Genomic DNA, 21,332 nt, shown 5'->3' with positions numbered 1-21,332 from the left:
TGTGCTGTTTTTCCTCAAGGTTTTGGGTCATTGGGAGATCACTCACTTTAAACAATGTTGCCAATTTTCCTCTCTACATATTTGATTATAATAATTATGCTTCAGAGTTTCCCGTTTCATTGTTTAATGTAACATCCAACGTAGCTACAAATTTTTGTTTTTGTTTTGCAACACACTACCTACAAAAAAAAGATTCCTGATTATGTTAGTACCGTTTTGTTCTCACAAACCCATACTCCTTCCAATGTGTACAACTGCACTGTCTCACCAAACACAGAAAACTTGGCAACTTGAAGTGCTATATTTGCAGGACAGCTTACCTATGATTAACAGAATCGTGATTCTTTTCCAACCTCATTTTCCAAGTTCATCTAATACCCTGCAGATCCGCTAACCCCCTAGACTAGAGTATGCTAAAATAAACTGTACGGCAAAGCTGCTGTTCGGCATGGATGTGATCCTGCAAATTTCTTAGGCTCTGGACAGTGATTAATAAATACTGAATTAGGTTTCCATACAAATCCTCCAATTCAAATTACAAGTTTACTCCTGGCATTAACCATAAATAGCCAAGGTCCTCTGGAGGTATCTTTTCCCGCAGTTGGCCGCATAGGCCTTTAGTGTATGAAGTCCACTAACAGCTTCGTCCCCGTGGAGGTTCGGAACACATCGCAGATTTGACGAAGCTCGGATGTTAGGAGACAATAAGTCGCGTCAACGGGCCGAAGCCATTTTCTAACAGGCAGTTCCGATGCAACTATGCACTAACTCCTCCCTCGGTTGCTGCTTACATCGGACTTGAGTATTCACAACTCAAGTAAGAAATCACGGAGCCCAAAGGGCGGATCTCCAAGCAAAAACTATCTGGATATCAACAGGTTTTTGTGTTTGGAGAGAACACTGCGTCTGTTTGAAATGAAATCATTGTCAATAATCTGTCAATGTCAGTAACCTACATCTTTATATATTAGAAGGCGGAATTAACACGGTTCTGCTGTCAATACAGAAGATGCACAATACGAAACGGTTTTTTCCTGTTAACAAACTACAAACCCCATAAACCAACGCGGCGGCGGCGGCGGGTCCTTACTTCTGAGTTTGCGTGTAAATTGCTATCGATGGAGGCGGGGCTAGTGCAACTCGAGTTTCCTTTTTTCAATGAATTTTTCCAGTGAAATTCGGGAGGATGTTTGGGCGCATGCGTTAAAGTTGTAGTTTTTGTGTTCGGCGTGATGCGGCGTCTGCAGTTGTCTCTTGGGGTTTTACATGTTTTTATTCTGTTTCTGTTTACTGTGTGCTGGGGAAGTAGCTCAGCAGGTGAGTGTTCTTAGGATGATTTTTCACTGATTAGAAACAAATGGCACCGAAACGTATCTCGATACAATTTCGTTTTGCGGCATGCTAATCTATGGGATCCAGGAATTCTTTCTGCAGCACCTCATTCTTGACTCTCTGGAGTCATTCGTTGTGCAGGAGTCAATATCACTATTCCTTTATAAGTTTCCTTTTTTCTTATTTGCCAGAGATTTGAACATTCACCTGGAACTTGTTTCCTAAACATGCTTTAACCATTCTCAATATTTTACTGTTTTGCAAATTATTAAAAATAAAATTTACCGAATTAAAACACTAAATTAAGATTTGTCTACGACCTGATATCCTGCAATTTATCAGAAATCTTTGGCATCACGACTAATTCTAGGAATTTCACACACCTGGAAGCATTACTTTTTATACATTAGAAAACAGACTGAGAAATCTTAGTCATAAAAAACAATATGATAGCATTTGCTTTTGTAATTTATTAGAACGGTGCAGCACTTTGATTCAATTTTAAAAAAGTGTTTTGACATAACATGTCTGTCCATTTTGACTAGCTGCATCTTTTCCTGTGCTTCCTTTTTACCTCTGAAGCAACTTTTCCGAATCAAGTGGGAACTTTCTGCATATTAAATAATTAATGAAAAAGAAACGTTTATCCAGGTAAAATTGCATCTGTAGACTTGTTTAAGCAATAATGTAAGCATTGCTGGAGTATATTCCCCCCCCCCCACCTTTGGACATTGGAGAATGAAAGCCATTTCTGCTCACTTGTTGCTTTTAACATATGGTAACTGTTCGTTCCAGCTCTGACTGGACTATATAGTGTAGAAGACTGTAGAATAATGTAATGCAACATTATTTGCAATACAAAATGTCATTACAAAGTTTTACTCACCAGATTAAATGCTGCCTCAGTGCCACTGCATTTAAAGCCACATTATTCTGTGGGCATAAGCGTAGATGATACCAGAAAGAAATTTGTGGCTTAGCACGGTCACTGAGTAAATAAAGAACATTTAAATAAATAATATAATAAATAAAATAAATACATTAGCTTTCAGTGATAGTTAGTTCTGTGCCTCATCTACTTATGCTATACATTGACCTTTTTGATAAAAACTGTACTGTGCAAATAAATTATTCATGCAGATGAATTAAATTGTAGGCAAATTTTATAACTTTTTAATATCTAGTTTGTAAGTCCCTTTTTTTCTTCGATCCAATTAATGTACCACTGTTAATCTATCTATTGGCTAACTCATGTTTATCAGAACTCAGAGCAGTTTATATGAAAAACAATACTTTATTATTCAAGGAAAAAAGAGCAAAATAATATTCAACATGCTAAAGGTTCAAAGGAAATTAAAGAGATACAATGATACATCAATTTTAAGTTGCAAGACAAATATTTTAATATACTTAGTATTTAATAAGAAGTTCATAATGTATTTCACTGTAGTTATTTAATTATATAATTTAAGGAAAAAGAATTTGACCGTTTGGGGCTTTTTTGTATGTTTTCATAAGTAGAATTAGAGGAAAAATGAATACCTTTATCATAAAATTGTAAATCCAATTTCATTCATATTGCAGGCACAGTATTCATAGAACATACTGTATATGAAAACCTTGCATTACCTGTATCAACACCACAGTGGAAATAATAATATTTGCAAAAATGTTTCTGTTTAAATTTTAGATACACGCTGGAAAAAAATTCTTGTTCAAATTGATGAGGCAGTGAAGAACTACAGGCCATGTGTGAAAGATAACTGTGAGTGTCATAAAAGGTAAGACAATAAAGATATCTTTGATGGTTCCATCCATGACTTATGTTCTGATTACATGTTTACTCATTAAGAACTTAACATTAATCAAATTAGCTGAATCTTTTGAGTTTTCATATAACTATCAGCAACGACTGGGTTTGTATAAAATGTATATTTTAACATAGTTGAAATGGTCTGGCTACTTTGTAATTCTGTAAATTATATGAATATAGTTCTCATGTTGCTATATCATAATTGATTTTTGGTTTAGTGTCTTTTACAAATTTGGTCAGTGTTAAGCAAACTTTAGTTAAATCATATCTTGATGGAATATCAGTGCAGTTCGGCTTCCATTTATAGCATGGTTTTATGTAATATGCTAACTGTAACATGATTCACTTAGAATTTCGTGTGAATCTGGCAATTTGATGTAAACAGACAATTATGGTTTTGTCAACAAGTTAAACCATGGTTTAATATTTAAGATTTCCTTTTTCTCTGTGTAGTTGACAGGAAGAGTTCAGAGGCATTTGCTTCAACCTTAGTTAAATCAGAATAATCAACAAAATAACATAGTTGGTAGAGACCTTAGAGATTGTCTAGTTCAATCGTTGGCAACCAGTGGACTGTGGACCACTGGTGATCCACGAGAAAATTGTGGTGGTTCACAGAGAAATGTCATCCCCAAAGCAATTAATCCAGGCTGTATGGGAACACAAGGCTGCGCCACCCACATGGCCCACAGGAACACAAGGCTTGCGTCGCTTGCATTGCGAACAACACGAGGTAGTGAGGGGAGAGGGGAAAGGGCGGAAGGAGGGAACTTGTCCTACGCTTCTGGCCTGGCCACCGGGCTGCTTCCTTCTGCTTCTTTCTTTTTCTGCTTTTGGCTACACGTAAGGAAAGTAGCAAAAGTCTTTCCTTCTCTCCTCCAAACCCCACCAGAAATGAGTCTTTGGGACCCTGCAAGGCATCCTGCTCCAAGAGGCTGCGTCAATAAAGATTCATTTCTGGTGGAGTTTGGCGGAGAGAAAGAAAGACTTCTGCTGCTTCTGCTGTTTTCCTTGCATGAAGCCAAAAGTCTCTCTCCCTCCCTCCCCCCGAGAACAGAGCTGGAGACGATATCCTGCAATCCCAAATAAAGAATGATCAATCGGTAGGAAAATGGGGTGGGGAATTTTCCTGCAGACTCTTTTTGGGATTTTCCCAGGGTCTCTGGTCCACGGGATTTAAAATTATGAGTTTGGTGGTCCCTGGGATCCAAAAGGTTGGAGATCCCTGGTCTAGTTCATCCCCCTGCTCAGACAGGAAAGCCTACCTACACCGTTTCAGATGGTTGTACAAACTCTTCTTAAAAACTTCTAGTGAGGGAGCACTCACAGCTTCTGGGGGTAAGTTATTCCACTGATTAATTGTTCTCACTGTCAGGAAATTTCTCCTTAGTTCTAGGTTGCTTCTCTCCTTGGTTATTTTCCATCCATTGCTTCTTGTCCTGCCTTCAGTTGCTTGGAGAATAGCTTGACTCCTTCTTTGTGGCAGTCCTTTAGATCAGGGATGTCCAACTTGCTGCCCGCGGACCAGATGTGTCTTGTGCTGGCCACACCCATGCCTAATTTAGCAAAGGGAGAAAAAGTCACAATAAGTCACGTGATACTGCTGTGATGATGCAAGTTTGACACCCCTGCTTTAGGTATTGGAACACTGCTGTCTTGTCACCCCTAGTCCTTTTCATTAAACTACTAGACCAAGGGTTTTAAACTTGTCAAGTTTAAGACTTGTGGAGTTCAACTCCCAGAATTCCTGAGCCAACATGACTGAGGGGGAATTGTGGGAGTTGAAGTCCACAAGTCTGAAAGCTGTCAAGTTTGAAGACCCCTGAATTGGACATACACAATTCCAGCCTTTTTTTTAACATATGTTTTAGTCTCCAGTCTGCTAATCAAATTTGTTGCTCTATTCTGCAACATAATCATTCTTTGATTATGTTGCAGAAAATAGATCATCTTCAAAATCCATATTTGCAGAAGCTTATCATAGTTCTGAAACCCTGAGGTTATCAAATTTCTCCTTGCTATGCAGAGGATCAAGATCCTGAGATTTTTTTGGACTTTATTAACATGTGTTAATAAACATATGTAAAATATACTGTTGAAGATATAGATCCCAATGGCTTCCCCAGGCCCCAGATATGTCTAGTATTTAAGATAAGACAATCATTTCTTTTCCAAGCTTTTAATTGTTAATTACTGATTTAACTTTTACTGTAATTGCATTAATTTTGTTATATTTTATGCTTTGCATTTTTATTGGTTAAAGTTATTTTGAATATTGGAATAAACAGAAAAGTGAGGTTTATATTCAGTAATAACAGAATAAAATAAATATTTTCATTGTATTTATCACACATTTTAAATTTATTTAAAAACTCATTAGAACAAATAAAATTGTGCCTTCTTATAATAATCTATTTTATTCTCATTTTGAATACCCTTTCCTTGAAGGTAATAATACCTTTATTAATTATACCTTGATAAATTATTTTAAGATTGTACTACACACTTGTTTTAATTTTAAACATTTTCTATAAACTATCCAAAGAGGTTCTCTAGAAAGCAAAAAAGCATATTTAAAAACATCAACTGTGCATATTATTTACAGCATTTTTCTGTAAAAGAGAATTCAATACAATTTCATAACAGAAACATTTAAAAAAAATAGGTCAGTACACAAACGTTTTAGAATGAATAGAAAGAGAGCAAAATAGAACAGCAGTAAAATAAATCAATTTAAGTGGGCCTCAAGGGATCAGTGCGTCCAGCCACTGCTCATATACGATGAAAAATCATATAGTTGTTCTAAGCCAGGATTTTATTAAACTAGCAATATTTCTCTGGTTCAGTTAATATTAAGTAAAATCAAAGAATCATTGAAACTTTCTTTTTACCATGTTTATCTTGGTTACTAAATCTACAATAGAAGGTCTGAAGTAGAAGAAATTTTGGAGCAGACACCAGTCCTTAACCCAATTAAGATATTTTAGCATGATCTAAAATATGCAACTATAGAATGTCTTCCTTAAATATTAATGAGCTAAAGCAGTTTCATGAATTGGAATGGACTAAAGTAAAGGCAGGCTAACGTGTAAGAATAATGGAGAGGTGTGGGAAAAAATTGGTTGAAGTATTTGCTACTGAAGGGGGTGCCACCAGCGATAAAAACTATAGTTTAAGAAAAGAATTTTCCAGCAGAAACAGAATAGTGGTTCACTGTGGAGATAAAATGACATACTGCTCTGTATGTTGTTTGTTTAACCTGAATCTCTTGATCTATACTAGTATTTAATTGAAACTTGTGTCATACAGACATATAGCTCGATTACTGATCATCCTAAAATATTCAAAATTTTTCTTACAACTCATGAAAATACATGGCATGGCCAGCTGGCCTGCTCTCTGCATCCTCATCCAGTTGGACTGTTCCCACATCCATGACAAAGTAAAATAACTATATTCAGCAAACTAAAAATATAACAGCAGCCACCAAGACAAATGTTACGGAGAATGGGAATTGTTGGGGAGATGACTGGAGGTAGCTGGAGATAACACTGAATCTTCTCTACCTCATTTGCTATTTCACCTTGCCCCTTAGTATGGTTGATTCCAAATCCGCACTGAATCTTCGCCAAGCAAAACTATTCCTAACCTTCTTGTTAACTGTTATTACACTAACCTCTAGTATTTAACAATCTCTTTCACTTTAGAGTTAGGGAGCAAGACTTGGCTCCTTTTCGAGATGGAATCTCTGAGGAGTTGCTGTCAGAAGCAATCCGTCGAAAACTTGGGACACACTATCAGATCATTGAGAAGAAGTTGTACCGGGAACATGATTGCATGTTCCCTGCAAGGTGAGATATGAAATCTGTCAATCATATACTCAAAAAGAGAACAAGAGAGAAAAACAGGAAAATCTCCTTGTGCCATTAATTTATGGATCATTGAGCAGAAAGTGTTTGGAAGGGCTGAACTCTAATGTAAAGGAACTAACCAATTTTGTATTACCTTGCTTGAAATGGATTTGCTTTTGTGAGAAATCAATATTGACACTGCACTTTAGTTGTGCAAGAAGATGATATGGATTAAAAGCTAAAAGAAATCAGGAATAAATAAATGAGGGAAAAGAATAATTGTTATGTATTATTACTTATAGTTGCTGGATTGTCAGGTAAAGGCCTGTGGCTTTATTTTATGTGCTTTATGATGGAAGTAAAACAAAAAGCACTCTTTATAATATCAGTTAATGGTATGGTGCTTTCTCTCCCCGCGCCCTGCCCTCCACCCCACCCCCGGCTCAGCCCAGGTTCTCATCTTTGCAATGCTTCCATCCTATTCCTGTCATTGGAATGGTGTAATTTTTATCCAATCTGAGTCTGGTCATTCAGCCCATTTTAACATTTTCTTTTAACCACGTCAACTTCATCCTACTTTTGATGAACCATTTTGCCTCTTATGGGACATCCTTCCATAGGATAGGAGGTCTGTACCTTTTCTGATATTTAGCACAGTGTTAAATCTTAACTGGTTGAAATATTATTTAGGAATGCAAGTTGAGTGGATTATATCTTTTAAATCAGTGGTCCCCAACCTTTCTGGTTCTGTGGATAGCATTGCGGGAGTTGGAGGGGGGGATGCTTGCATAAATGGCGCTTCAGACCCTCACCCATGGCTTGCATGGCCCTGTTTCCAGCAAACCATGACCCAGTATCAGATTGTGGGATGGGGGACCCCAGTGTTAGATGAATGGTGGTATGGTTATTATGTTATAAAAAAAACTTGTGAGATGTAATCTGGAGCCTCTCAGTAAAGAACAAATAGAGCAACAATCAGCTATTTTTCTGGTAATTTTAACCATTATTTTCTAATGAGATTAGAATTTTAGTAATTCGCCATTCTAGCGCTTTTGAAAATACAAGAGATAATTATTTAGAACAACCAAAGGGGTAAAATGTCAAAAATTTATAGACTATTATTGCAATTAAGATATATACACTTTAGCTTTAAAGGAAGTGATGAGATAGTGATATTAAAGAAATGGGAGGTATGGAAATCAGGTAGATTCACTTTAGTTTTTCTACAAGAGCGTCAGTGGAAAAACTTATTACTAGTATTTGACACTGATTAGATTAGTATGTGTACTCTATACATGGGAACTATTCCAAATTCTGAACAGAATGTTTAAAAACATCTTTTTTATTTATACACATTTTAAGTAAATATGGTACATTTATCTCCTTTTGAATTTTTTTTCTTTTTTTCTAAGCATTGTGGATGTCTGCTATTGAGTAAATGTTTACTCAAATGTTAACAACTGTTCAACGAAAATAAAATAAAAATTTAATCTAATTTGCTTAGATTCATGCTAATTAAAATGACATAAAAGCAGCATGAATGAGTTGGGCACCATTTGTTTACTTCTGTCAACCCTTGGAGGTAAACCAGATCAGAAGACACCACCTCCAGAAAGACTGAAACTGTAGTAGTTTCAGCCCTCAAAGTATAGCAGACTAAGAAATCAATGCCTTAGGTCGGTACTATCTTTATTGGAAAGCTATAATAATAGACTGATGTTAATCTGTGAATCCTCCTCCCCCCACTCCCGACCCCCTTTATGCTTGTATGAACTGGAGAGAGACTTGTTTGAGAAATTTACTCATGTTACATCCTTGCTCTAGCCTTCCTGGCTTTTGGGGGGCTTGTTTTGATGCTCTGTCCAAACCTCTTTCAGCAAGAACATTTTAAAAAAGGAAAGGAAAAAAATAATTTTCCAAGTGAACTCCTTTGCTTGCTTTGGTCATCTGTGAGGTTGACTTTGTTTTGTTTTGTTTTTTTAAATAACCAATTAACCACCTTAGTCTGATGGGTAAAACATAGCCAGTGTATTCTACTCAAAGTTACCCTTTTGATATTTGATTGCCTACAGATGTAGTGGGGTTGAGCACTTCATCCTGGAAATTATTCAGAACCTTCCTGATATGGAGATGGTCATCAATGTGCGGGACTACCCCCAGGTGCCCAAATTTATGAAACCAAGAGTGCCTGTTTTATCTTTTAGCAAGGTGAGTGAACAGAGACCTATTACTGATCAATCACATTAGATAGGATAAATACTATATTTCATTGAATCTCTTGTATGAAATGGAATATTTTGGTATAACTAACATGCTTTGCTCTCCTTTTTCTCTCAAAGACTTCAGAATACGATGATATTATGTACCCTGCCTGGACATTTTGGGAAGGGGGACCAGCTGTTTGGCCAATATATCCTACAGGCCTTGGGCGTTGGGACCTAATGAGAGAAAACCTCCAAAGGTAATCCGAGGAGAGAATAATTTTGTTGTATTTTTTTTTAAATGAAAGAATCCAAATTTAAATTGTAATAGGGCCATGTGGACCAGTTACTCATTCTGAGCAATAACTTATACTTTGTTAAATGAAAGCTGCAGGCTTTAGTTGCAGACTGTATAATTCAAAAGAAATGCATGTTGGTCAAGCTAATCTAAAATGATGTAATTCTGCTTCAGATTGAGAAAAATCCATGAAGAAGGTAGAAAAAAAACAAGCTTTAGAAAGCCAGTAGGAAAATTCACATGCAGAGATTTGTTTTGATTTGGTGGATGGCATTTCCTTGGTAGATGCTGTTGGGAATTGGATTCTGGGATTGAATGCAGCAACCTCTTCTTTCTTTCTCTTTTTGGCATCCTATTTAGTCTCCACCCAATGAGCTGCAAGTAAACAGAAAAGCAATATCAGAAGTACAACAGTGCTTAAACGTTTGTGAGCCCTTTTTAATTTTCAATATTTTTGCATAAATATAAACTAAAGTATGATTTGTACAGAAGTCCTGAAACTAAATCAAGAGAATCAAGTGAATGAATAAAAATCAGTATGCTTGTTTTTTATTGACTACTATTAACTATTAATGTCAGTATTTTAATACTGTGTATTTATCAAAATATTCTTAGGTCAGCAGAAAAATGGCCCTGGGAGAAGAAAATTCCCAAAGCCTATTTTCGAGGATCCAGGTGAGCTTTTTTTTTCTTTCACGTACTTTGATAGTCCTAATATTATAAATAATTATTATATTGTGTTGCGCTGCCCAGGGAAATTAAATTGGTCCATTGAAATATATGTATATTTCCTTGAGTTGTTTTCCTTGAGTTGATATCAGCTCCTGGGGAATATGTAGACTTATCTCTGTTATTTTCTTGGCACCAGTACTTTTGGTACGGCTATGTTCAGGAATGTTTTTACTATGTAATACCATGCCGAAGGTAGTGGGAGCCAACTGATAATGAGAGACACTAATAGTAGGCAAATAAAAGGTTTCTGACATGCTGATCTTTCCAAGTAAAGTCCCAGAAAACCAATGGATGGTAGTTATAATTTTCACTTGCTCACTTTAGAATTATATGATTTATTGACCAATTTATTTGAAAAGTGTCAAATTGGAAGAAAGCCAATCTAATGGTTCTGTGTGATTTCTGTGGTAGGACAAGTGCAGAACGGGACCCCCTCATTCTTCTTTCTCGAGAGAATCCGGATCTTGTTGATGCGGAGTACACTAAGAATCAAGCTTGGAAATCTGAAAAAGTAAATACTACGGAATACTATTCAAATGTTATTATTACTATTAGTACTAACACTATTATTCTTTTTCCTTTCTCTTATAAGAGACAATAAAATAATCCATCATGAAGTCAGATGGAGTTTCAAATATTTACAATCATTAGTACATTTCAAGTTTTTCTATTTCAAGGGAAAGAATATATTTTTGACAGGTTGAAAATTATCTATTATTTTACTATAGTTGATTCCTTTACTATCAAAGACTGATGGGACTGCCACTGGACTTGTACGACTTATTTTAATATGTGGTATACAACTGAATTTTATATTTAAATGTGAAATCTCCTTTAAATACAGCATTATGCTCTTGATATATGTATAGCAGGGTACATGTTTTTAATTATTATTTTTTTGTTCTGTGGTTAGTTGTTTCTTTGTTGTATTATACTTTTTTCCCAAAGAAGGAATGTAAACTGCTCAGTCCTTTTTGATTGTGGTAGTATATAAGCTTCAGTAAATAAATAGGTAAATCAGTAAGTTGTATTACTTCTTCCAATTTGATTATTCCAGCAGCCACTGTAAAGTTGATTAAGCTGAGCAATTATTGTGATTATAAGAGTTGTGGTTAGAATGCAGTACTGCAGGCTAACTCACTGCTCACTCCAGGAGTTTGATTCTGAGGGCTCAAGGTTGACTCTGCTTTCCAACCTTCCAAGGTCAGTAAAAAAATTTCCCAAATTTTTCTTACTCAGATCGTTGGGAGAGCAAGATGCTGATTCTATAAACCATTTAAAGAGGGGTGTAAAGCACTGTGAAGTGGTATATAAGTATATAAGAGCTATCGCTATTATGGAACACAGGCCTTGATATGATGGTATGTGGGAATAAACTGAAAACATCTGAAACCTAATGCTAGCAATACGTCTACATCATGCTACCCCACATACCAACCTGGATTTTATCAGTCACATGCATAAACATGCCCAATGTGTTTGAATTCCTTGTGGACTTATTTCAAATCATACTTGCAAGAAGTAACCCTTAAAGGAAGTTTTTAAAAGAAATTTCAAAATAAGCCTTTATTGTGAATATGACAAGGGGTATACATTGTTGTAAGAGATTGCTATGAGCATAGTATATTCATACAGTCTAGACATATGTTGGCGCTAATGGTATGTCAAATAGATTATTCCACATCTTTTTTATCTCTTTAGTCTCTTTTTTTCCCAACATCAGGATGCCTGATTTGGCACCATAGGGGGTAAATTAAATAACAATAATTATCTCTCTGATTTTTGTAAACAAGAACTTGTTTTCCTAGTATGTTTTACTGAGCATGCTTATTACATAGTCATGGAGTTTAATGTCCAATTATGGTAGTGCCTATTACATATACGAAATAATGTAACATAGGGCCGCAGCCTTTTCAGGTTCCAGTACTGCCAGGTGATCTCATTCAGTGGTGTGTTTCCAGCTCGTAGTCCACAAAAATTACTTTAAATCTAGTAAGGTTTTGATGGTCTTGCCTCACAACTTCCCATCTGTGAAATATATTTTTACAGGCACACATAGCAGAAGTTAGGGGATGGTGAGGAAGAAATGAATACTATATTCTGAATATATTGGCAACTGCTATTTTTGTCTACTAATCCCTGAAACTGATTTGGAACGACTTTATTTTATATGTTCACTTATAAGCCCATCTACACATAAGACAACTCTTAATTTTTTAATTAAAATACCATGAAAAATGTGCTGCCCATTGATATAGTAATCCATCTTTTAATGGTATTTTTAATCAATTTTTTCACTCAAAATCCATCAATCTCTGCTGATTCATAGATGGGCTTATATATATGAATATATATAGCAAATATGGGTGCTTTAAAAATTATTACTGTTTATATTCGTGAATAAGCCAGTCTGCAGATAAGCCAAAGCCATTTTTGGAGATGCATTTTGGCACCAATAGTAAAATTCTCAGTTTATTCTCAAGTTTGTACTGTACTCTATTAATGCGTTGGTATTGGATCTCATCATAAAAAGAAAGATGTCCAGGATCGGAACTAACGTTTAGGTCGATATGAGTTCTGCATAGTTTAAAACCTTAAGGGTTTATAATTATTTCTGTATTTTGAAGCATTCTGTATTAAAAATAACAGTTCACAGCTGCAGTTATTTATATGGAAAGTGATGAGAAGTCTTGGGGCATATCTGACCAGCTGCTCAGAGTCTACAAAAATGGATTAGCATATAAATTGAATAAATAAACAACTTATATTAAATATGGCAGTTCTAATCAGTGCAAGACAGGAAAATGGATTAAAGAAAACCACAGCTTCTTGCATATGTGAAATAAAAATACTACACAGCGTTTGTGTATGTGAATGAATGCTTATTTGGAAGAAAAAAAATCAATGAACATTCTAAGAAAGCTTGTTTATGGCTGCACTCTAAGAAAATTAATGAATATTTAGCTAGTTAGTCCTTAGATTGTCTGGCTGACAGTAATAACTTTAATGATATATTCTATTGAAAAAAAATGTGTATCTGTGTAAATGTGTAAATACTGCATCTTTTTGTATAACATTTCTATTATAGTTTTTAGGAAAGTGATTACAGACATTTAAAAAAAACAAACCTTTTTTTTAAAAGGATACTCTTGGGAGACCACCTGCAACAGAAGTTCCACTGGTAGACCATTGTAAATTCAAGTATGTATTTGATTCAATCTTGGTAAATATCTGAATACATGTCAGTTCAGTGTAAATATCTGAAAGCAATGGAATTGTCATGAAATTCATTGGTACCCGTATCAATACTAGCCTTAAATTTTGAAAAACTAGCTCTTAGATTGGCATTGAAGGCCAGGATTCCCATCCAATAACCCTTAGCCGATAGTTCTGTTTTAATTGTTTGCTTGAACTTCATGGTTATGTCCTGATTTTTTTTATGAGTTAGGAACATATAAATGCTATTGGTACTGTGCAGATTTAATTTTTCTAAATATTCTATTTGAGTTGTAGTGCTATGAGTTTCTGTCATTCGTGATTTACAGCTGGGTTACTGTAATTCAAGGAATGTATTCCAGGAATCTCTAAGACTCTCTGTATCTCCTGTAGGCTATTCAGCATTAATAAGTAATTGATATGATTAAACTCCTTAGGTTATCTGTAATTGCTGTGATACCCAGAACCAAAGGAGTTAGTCATCACAGGCCCCTGGGGTGGTAAAGCAAGAATTTTCAGTTATGTTTAGATGATAAAATGATGCCACTGAGAGACTGGTATTTTAAATGACTTGGCATCTCTTGCAAAGAAAAAAACATTGCTAAGAATAGAAATTGGGAATTCTTTCATTTGGAGACTTTTCATTGTACTGGCAGAATGCAGCCTCTTACTTCTTTTAGCTCCACTGTGGTTGTTAAGAGATTGGTGAACATTTTAGCTGAAATATACATACATGCTTTATGGTATGTTCATTTATTTATATGGGCTCAAGTAGGAGCAAGGAGCAAGGATTAAATGAAGAGTAGAGAAGATGCAACAATTTAGACTTTGCATTTACTGCTTCTAGTTTTGGCTTCTGTGGCAATATTTGAATGAAATATTTTTATCATACAGTATTAAGATTATACTATAGATTCACTTTGTAGAAGAGTAAAATAAATTTATCTTTCTGTAAGATAAATATAAATATTCTCATTATTGGACAAGAGCCATACTTTAAGACAAGTGTTTGTTTGTTTTTAATATAAGATACCTCTTCAATTTTCGAGGAGTTGCAGCCAGTTTTCGTTTCAAACACCTTTTCCTGTGTGGTTCTTTGATCTTTCATGTTGGAGAAGATTGGCAAGAATTCTTCTATCCACAACTGAAACCTTGGGTTCACTATATCCCAGTTCAATCTGATCTTTCTAATGTGAGGTGAGATGTTAAAACTGCAGTTAAACAGTTAAAACAGTTAAAACTAATTATTTGTGTAAAATATTAATAATACAAAACTATTTAGGATTATGCATCATATTTGACAAAATCTTCAATGAGGCAGAGATAGCTGAATTAAAATCTATGCACTACCTTCAAGGATAGATTCATACAGAATGCATTCCATGGTTTAGGCTGGATTAAACTGGTTTTTATATGATTGAGACTAGATGAAATCTATTTTTATAGATAGAAATTTAGTTGCTATAAAAGGGATTTCCAGTTAAAGGTGGTCCTTCATTAACAACAGTTGTTCAACAACTGTTTAAACTTAACAACAACACTGAATAAGTGGTAGTTTCAAGTGGTCCTTGGAATGCCACACATCGTGAAATCTCCATGTTTATGTGATTGGGATCTGGGCACTCCGCATCCACTCAGAATGACGAGATTTAAACAAGCCCCAGTCACAACTCCCAGTGTTCCCTGCCAGCTTCTCACAAGCAAAGTCAGTGGGGATGCTGGCAATTGATATTCTTGCTTAAAAACTTCACCTTCACAGTTCTTGCTTAGCAATGGCAGCCAGGATGGCCAGAACCAGTCACTAAACTGTACAGTCACATAACATTCCACATTATGACCTTCTTTTATAGTGATGCCAATTCCTATTATTGGCCTAACTATTTTATTCCTGTTTTAATTTAATTGATTATAATATTTATATATATATAGTTTTAAAGTTTCTATTTGTATGTCACCCAGAGTCATTCTATGAGACATATGGGCAGTTTTAAAATAGTGTCTGTATGTGTTTATATAAAATATATAAATCAATTCTGATTTCAATTGCCATCATAAACAATATCTTTTATATCTCCCAGGAAAATGATCTACATGGTGAATGTTTTGATAGCTAGATTTGGAACATCAGCATTTTCAGCTTCAGGCACACCTAAATGATTAGAAGTAATCACTAAATATTATGAGACAGAAAAGTTCATAAATCATTTTGACTGGCATGTTTTAAAAACTGATTGGAATAAGGAATTGGCAATTTACATTTTAAATAATGAGAAACTGTCTTAATGTCCATATGAAATTTTGATAATGTTTGATATTTAGGTTAATTTTAAAATGTTTAATAAAACTATGGCTTAATAAAAAAAACATTTCAGACTTGTTGCATAGGAAAGAATGAGTAAATCATATTTTTGTTGATCAATTGGGAATAAAGCTATTAAAATGTTTTTACATGCCCTTAATTGGTTGTGCTGGCGCAGTGGTTAGAATACAGTACTGCAGGCTACTTCTCCTGACTGCCTGTAGTTTGGCAGTTCACGTTTCACAGGCTCAAGGTTGACTCAATCTTCCATCCTTCCGAGGTTGGTAAAATGAGGACCCAGATTGTAGTGGCAATATGCTGACTCTGTATACGCTTAGAGAGGGGCTGTAAAGCACTGTAAAGCAGTATATAAGTCTAAGTGTTATTGCTATTGTACTCTGGGAAAATGATTATACTGTACAATAATAATAAAAATAAGACAAGATTTAATATTTTATACATTTTTAAAAAATTAAATACCCACTGCTTGGAAATGGTGGCCAGACAATAAAACTGGATTCTCTGCTACCTTATTACTGCTAAGACATTTATTTGATTGGTTGCTTGCTTGTTGGTTTTCATAAGTGCCCAATTCTACATGACTCTGACCTTCAAATTGGGATGATAAATTTATGATTCGAATTACTCGGTGGATTGAAGAGCTGGTGTTTCTCATGAGTTAGCAATGAGTTGCTATAGGCATAATTATGTATGGATGATTGTAATGAAATATCATCCTTCGCTGAAACTGTTGTATAAAACTGTGTGTGTTGTGTTTGTGTGTGAATTCATATACATTCACACACACACACACACACACACACACACACACACACACTTATATAGTTGCTTTGCTTTTTTTCCTTCCTTTTATTTTTGTATTGTACAATTTTATTTTTTTAATTAAAGGCAAAATAAAAAACATATATGCATGGGGCCAAATATCTAAATGGATTGTGATTGATATTTTATTCTTGATGCCCTTCCTTTCTTTTCATTAACACAATTATTTGATTATTTAATTTATATTACATTATTTTTATGTTGTATTTTATTGTATCTTAATGGCTTTATTGAAGGAAGGTTTAGAGTTCTATTGAATTAAAACTCCAAGAAATGAACCAGGACATAAATAGCAAGTTGAAAAAAAGCAAACTAAACACAATCAATTAAATGTAACAGACTTCCCTTTTGCTCGTATTTATTCTGCCTAAAGTCAATCTTAAGAACCTAACATTTTCTGATTTGTATCCAAATGTATGTTTCAGAGAGCTATTGGAATTTGTAAGTGAAAATGATGGTGTTGCTCAAAAAATTTCTGAGAGGTAAGCTCTTATTACTGCTATGCTTTAATTGTAGGAATTCCTTGGTATAAAATAGATTTGATAATGAAGTCCATAAGACCTTCCCAAGATTATAATGGTAATATAAAAGTTATGATAGTACTGAAGAAAGGGACTTAAGCTCAGTCTCCAAACTTATGGCCTTTGCAGACCCCTATGATCACAGGATCAAAATTCAGGTGCTCCACAATCTGCTTGCACTTACATCTGCAGGGGTGCTTCATTCCCCACCAGCCTATCTCCCCCATCTATCCATTTTGGCCCCTTTTATTTCAGTCGTTGCCACCCTAGCTGACATCCCCGTCTTGCTCCTGCTATTGAAGAAGCATGCTCTTTCACAAGGCAGTTGCTGACTGCACAAGGCTTTCTTTTCCAAGTCCTGCATCATGCATTTCTTCCAGAGATCAGGGGAAATTGGCCTCCTGTAGGCAGGAGCTGCTTCACAAAGGTTTAGGTCAAAAACCCTTCAGCAGCAGCAGGAGCAAGAAGATGGTGAAGATCAGCTAGGGCAGCAGAGCACATGACAGTAGACCTCAGGGCTGAGCTGACTTGAGGCTTCATGGGGCAGTTTCAGTATTGTGCTGCACTGATGGGCCAACCTGGGGATGATTGCTACCTTGTAAGGCAAAGTATAGGGTGACAAAAAGGGCACAGGTGGTAGAGAATAGGCAGCTGGGGGAAATTAAAGGAGAGGCAATCTCTTACTTTGGAAGAACTGAGGCCCAAGAGTTGACCAAGCCCAGAATGACTTGGATTTGAATGTTTCCTCGCCTAACAACCTGAGAAATTCTATTGACAATGGCAATGGGGAGCTAAACAACAGGTACATATGATGTTGACATTTATGACCACCTTACTGAGTGACAGAAATTCTGGTTCCAATTAAAATAACTCAAGGACTACCTGCAGACAGGAAGACAGTGCAGAGAGTGGTGGGGATGGCAGAAAAGAATTTTGGCAAATCACTCCCTTCTATCCAGGACATAGCATCTAAGCATTGCTTGAGCAGGGTCCGCAGGATTGTCTGGGATGTTATATATCATCTTCACAACCTGTTTTCCTTGTTACCTTCTGGGAGGAGCCTTCATGGTATTCAAAGCACAACATCCAGATTCAGCCAGAGTTTTGTTTTATGCAGTATCAACCTTGTGAACATTCAAGCTTCCTCTTTCCGTAATGTGTTCAAGATGGATAGTGATTAAAATTTATATGTATTTATATGTTAGGGTGTAGGTATATACATATGTATGTATATAGCATATCTGTATGTATATAGTGTATATATGTGCACTTTTGAGAGCAGGCAACATAATTTCATTTTTAATGTGTGCCAGAGTGCCCACAGTAAAAAATGTGACAATAAAGGTTATCTTATTTGTACTGCATGTAAATTTAGAAATAATTGCTAGGATGTGTTTAAGTCTTTCAGGAGGAAGACCTTTAAACATTATTTAGTCCTAATGCCAATAATTATACATCATTTCATGTTTACTTCCACAATTGGAAGAGATTTATTCTGTTTTCTTTACAGCAGGTGGCACTTCCAGGACTACATCAATTTGAATTATATGTATAAGCCTGGCTTTGATTTTTAAATACGTGTTTACATTTTAGGAATAAGTCATAAAATTACAGATTCCTGGAGAGACATATAATGCTAGGCTTTTTTTCTTTTTAATAGACAGTTGTATATTTCAGCTTTTGAATTAGAAAAGCAATTGATGCTATTGACTTTTGAATTAGAATTCAAAATCGAGTATTGAATTAGAAAAGCAATTGACTTCTTTGCTTGATTGTTTGGTTCTTAGGGGTCACCAGTTCATCATGGACCACTTGCAAATGGAAGATATCTCTTGTTACTGGGAGCAACTTCTAAAGGAGTATTCTAAAGCCTTGACTTATAAAGTAAAACGGAAGAACAACTATAATGAGATACTGCCCAGACCTTTGAAAACTGAACTGTAAAAAAAAAAAAAAAAACACTTCCAATCAGGATGATGTACATTTTAAAATCAGGAAAGGAGAATTGTTCCTTTAACCGGTGGAAGTTCGGTGTGTTGACAAACTAAAGAGAGAAGAATATTGTTGCTATTTACTGCAATGTATTAAATGATAATGGGAGACTGTGAATTCTATTTTATATTGTGGTCAGTAAAGTTATGTTAAGAAGAGGGTGGAAATTTTTAAAAATTTCTTAATTGTTACTCATGTCTACTGACTCACCAGTGTCATATTGACCCTACTTTGTGGGTCATAATTGCTAAGTGAATCATTAACCTACCAATGAAATCATCCTGAATTGTTGTAAAACAATGAATTCCATGTTGTCTAATGTACCAGTACATTCCTGATACAGTTTAATTCATCGGTTAAGCCCATCATTCTAAAATAAGCTACTGAACACTTCTGGAAAGCTTGTAATCAAATGCAAGTAGTCCTTGACTTACAAAAGTTCAGTTAGTGACGGTTCAATAGCATTGAAAAAAGTGACTTATGACCATTTTTCACATTATAACCATTGCAGCATCTCTGAGTCACATGATCAAAATTCAGTTGCTTGGCAGCTGACCAATGACGGTTGCAATGATCACCTTTTGAGACTTTCTCATGAGTGAAGTCAGTGGGGAAGCCAGATTCATTTAGCAATCATGTTCTAACTTAATTTAGGGGTTTATTTAACAACTGTGGCAAGAAAGGTCATAAAATGGGGCAAAACTCACTTAACAACTGTCTCGCATAGCAACAGAAATTTTGGGTTCAATTGTGGTCGTAAGTTGTGGATTACCTCTAATTCTTTTTTTTTTTTGTCCAGCTCTGGAGGACTGGCCTACGGAGAACTGGCTGCATTTAAACAATCTGTAATAAGTCATACTTCATACATACTGTTTAATCAATTACTGCTTTAATTAATAATTAGTGAGCAGTATATTAGTCATAGGGATGCTTTATTTGTAATCCCAGATGAAAAAACAGCATCTTTTGCAAAAGTACAGTTTCTATTTTTTTTTTCTGAAATGGGGACAGTGGCTTGAACTCTTAAGTCTTCATGTTCTCTTTTATCCATATTATTTTCTTAATGATTGCAACATCATGAATGTCCAAAAGATTAATTCAAATTAAAGAATCTATTTCACTATGGGTTTCTGTTTTCTGATTGCTTTAGCTCCTTAAGTTTCACATTCTTACTAGGTAGATTTCATACATATGTCATCTTGGATCCCTTTAGTCAAATTTTATAACAAAACAGATCTGGGTTAAAAACCAAAACAGAGTCCCATTTAAATCTACGCAATACAATAAACCTAAAATGTCATTTAAAGAACTATTCATTGGGATTCAAACACTAGGAATTTCATGCTGAATCGGTGGTTTGCACACAGGTGAACATCTTTTCCAGCTTTCATAATCTATATAGAGGGTGCTTCAGGCTATTACTATGCTAATGTTTGAAACTATATTAATCAAAAGAACTGAATAGTTTTGAACTTGTGTGAGTTCTGGGTTCCTGTGTTACATTTCCTGCATTAATCAACCACTACCATATTTAGGATAAATTTTAATAATTTAAAATAGGACAATCTTCTCAGAGTGATGAGCTATTGGTTCCCTGGCAAGTGGAATGCTCAGGGTTGAACTGTGGGGATCTTGATGCTCTGTGATCTTGGTTGTTTCCTTGCAGATGTTTCATTACCAAACTAAGTAACAGCCCTGCAACCATAGATGCAACACCTTTTGAAGGATGCACTACTGATCTGTTGGAAGAAATATCCTTCTGGGTTCAGTTTCAAGTGGGGAAAAAGACACTGGAAACATGGAGGCTGTTTGGAAGGTTTAATAGGGGACAGTAGGACCACATGGCCTGGAGCTTCAGAGTGAAAAGAAAGGATAATCACATGCTTCAAGGTGAAGGAAGAGATCAAGAAAGGTGCTGTGAGTGCCTGGGTTTTATACCCCCTGTTGGGATTTGAATTGGAGCTTGTATTCTAATTGGTTGTCAGACCCCCATGGGGCCATGCAGGGGCAACTCTGTAGGCTGTCCTGAGTCCCAGGCTTAGTTGAGTCTTGCTGGATGATTATGCCCTTGAAAGGACTTTTGGAAATTGCTATAGCTGTACCTGCAGGTCTTTGTTATGTAAAGTATTCTGGCCCAGGCCTTAATGGCCCAGCCATTAACAAAGATGGGGGTGAGTTTCTGCTTCTGAGTTTCTACTCTTTTTTAGAGGAAATATTCTGCCTTTTTAATATTT

General features: G+C 35.6%; 1 protein-coding gene across 1 annotated transcript; it reads left to right on the top strand.

The window, feature by feature from the left end:
- The first annotated feature begins 1,094 nt into the window (after positions 1-1,094).
- POGLUT1 (protein O-glucosyltransferase 1) lies at positions 1,095-20,221 on the top strand. The gene is made up of 11 exons (XM_026700694.2): positions 1,095-1,317; positions 3,023-3,113; positions 6,853-6,996; positions 9,069-9,204; positions 9,336-9,457; positions 10,111-10,170; positions 10,639-10,738; positions 13,370-13,428; positions 14,473-14,640; positions 17,011-17,067; positions 18,894-20,221. The coding sequence occupies exons 1-11, from the start codon at positions 1,233-1,235 to the stop codon at positions 19,048-19,050; spliced, it is 1,179 nt and encodes a 392-aa protein (XP_026556479.1). The 5' UTR covers positions 1,095-1,232; the 3' UTR covers positions 19,051-20,221.
- The last annotated feature ends 1,111 nt before the right edge of the window (positions 20,222-21,332 follow it).

Source organism: Pseudonaja textilis, chromosome 7 (genome assembly GCF_049901715.1).
Source record: "Pseudonaja textilis isolate UNSWEBS1 chromosome 7, rPseTex1.2, whole genome shotgun sequence".
Taxonomy (NCBI): Eukaryota; Metazoa; Chordata; class Lepidosauria; order Squamata; family Elapidae; genus Pseudonaja; species Pseudonaja textilis.
The sequence above is the reverse complement of the archived record's forward strand: the minus strand, read 5'-3'. Positions and strand labels throughout refer to the sequence as shown.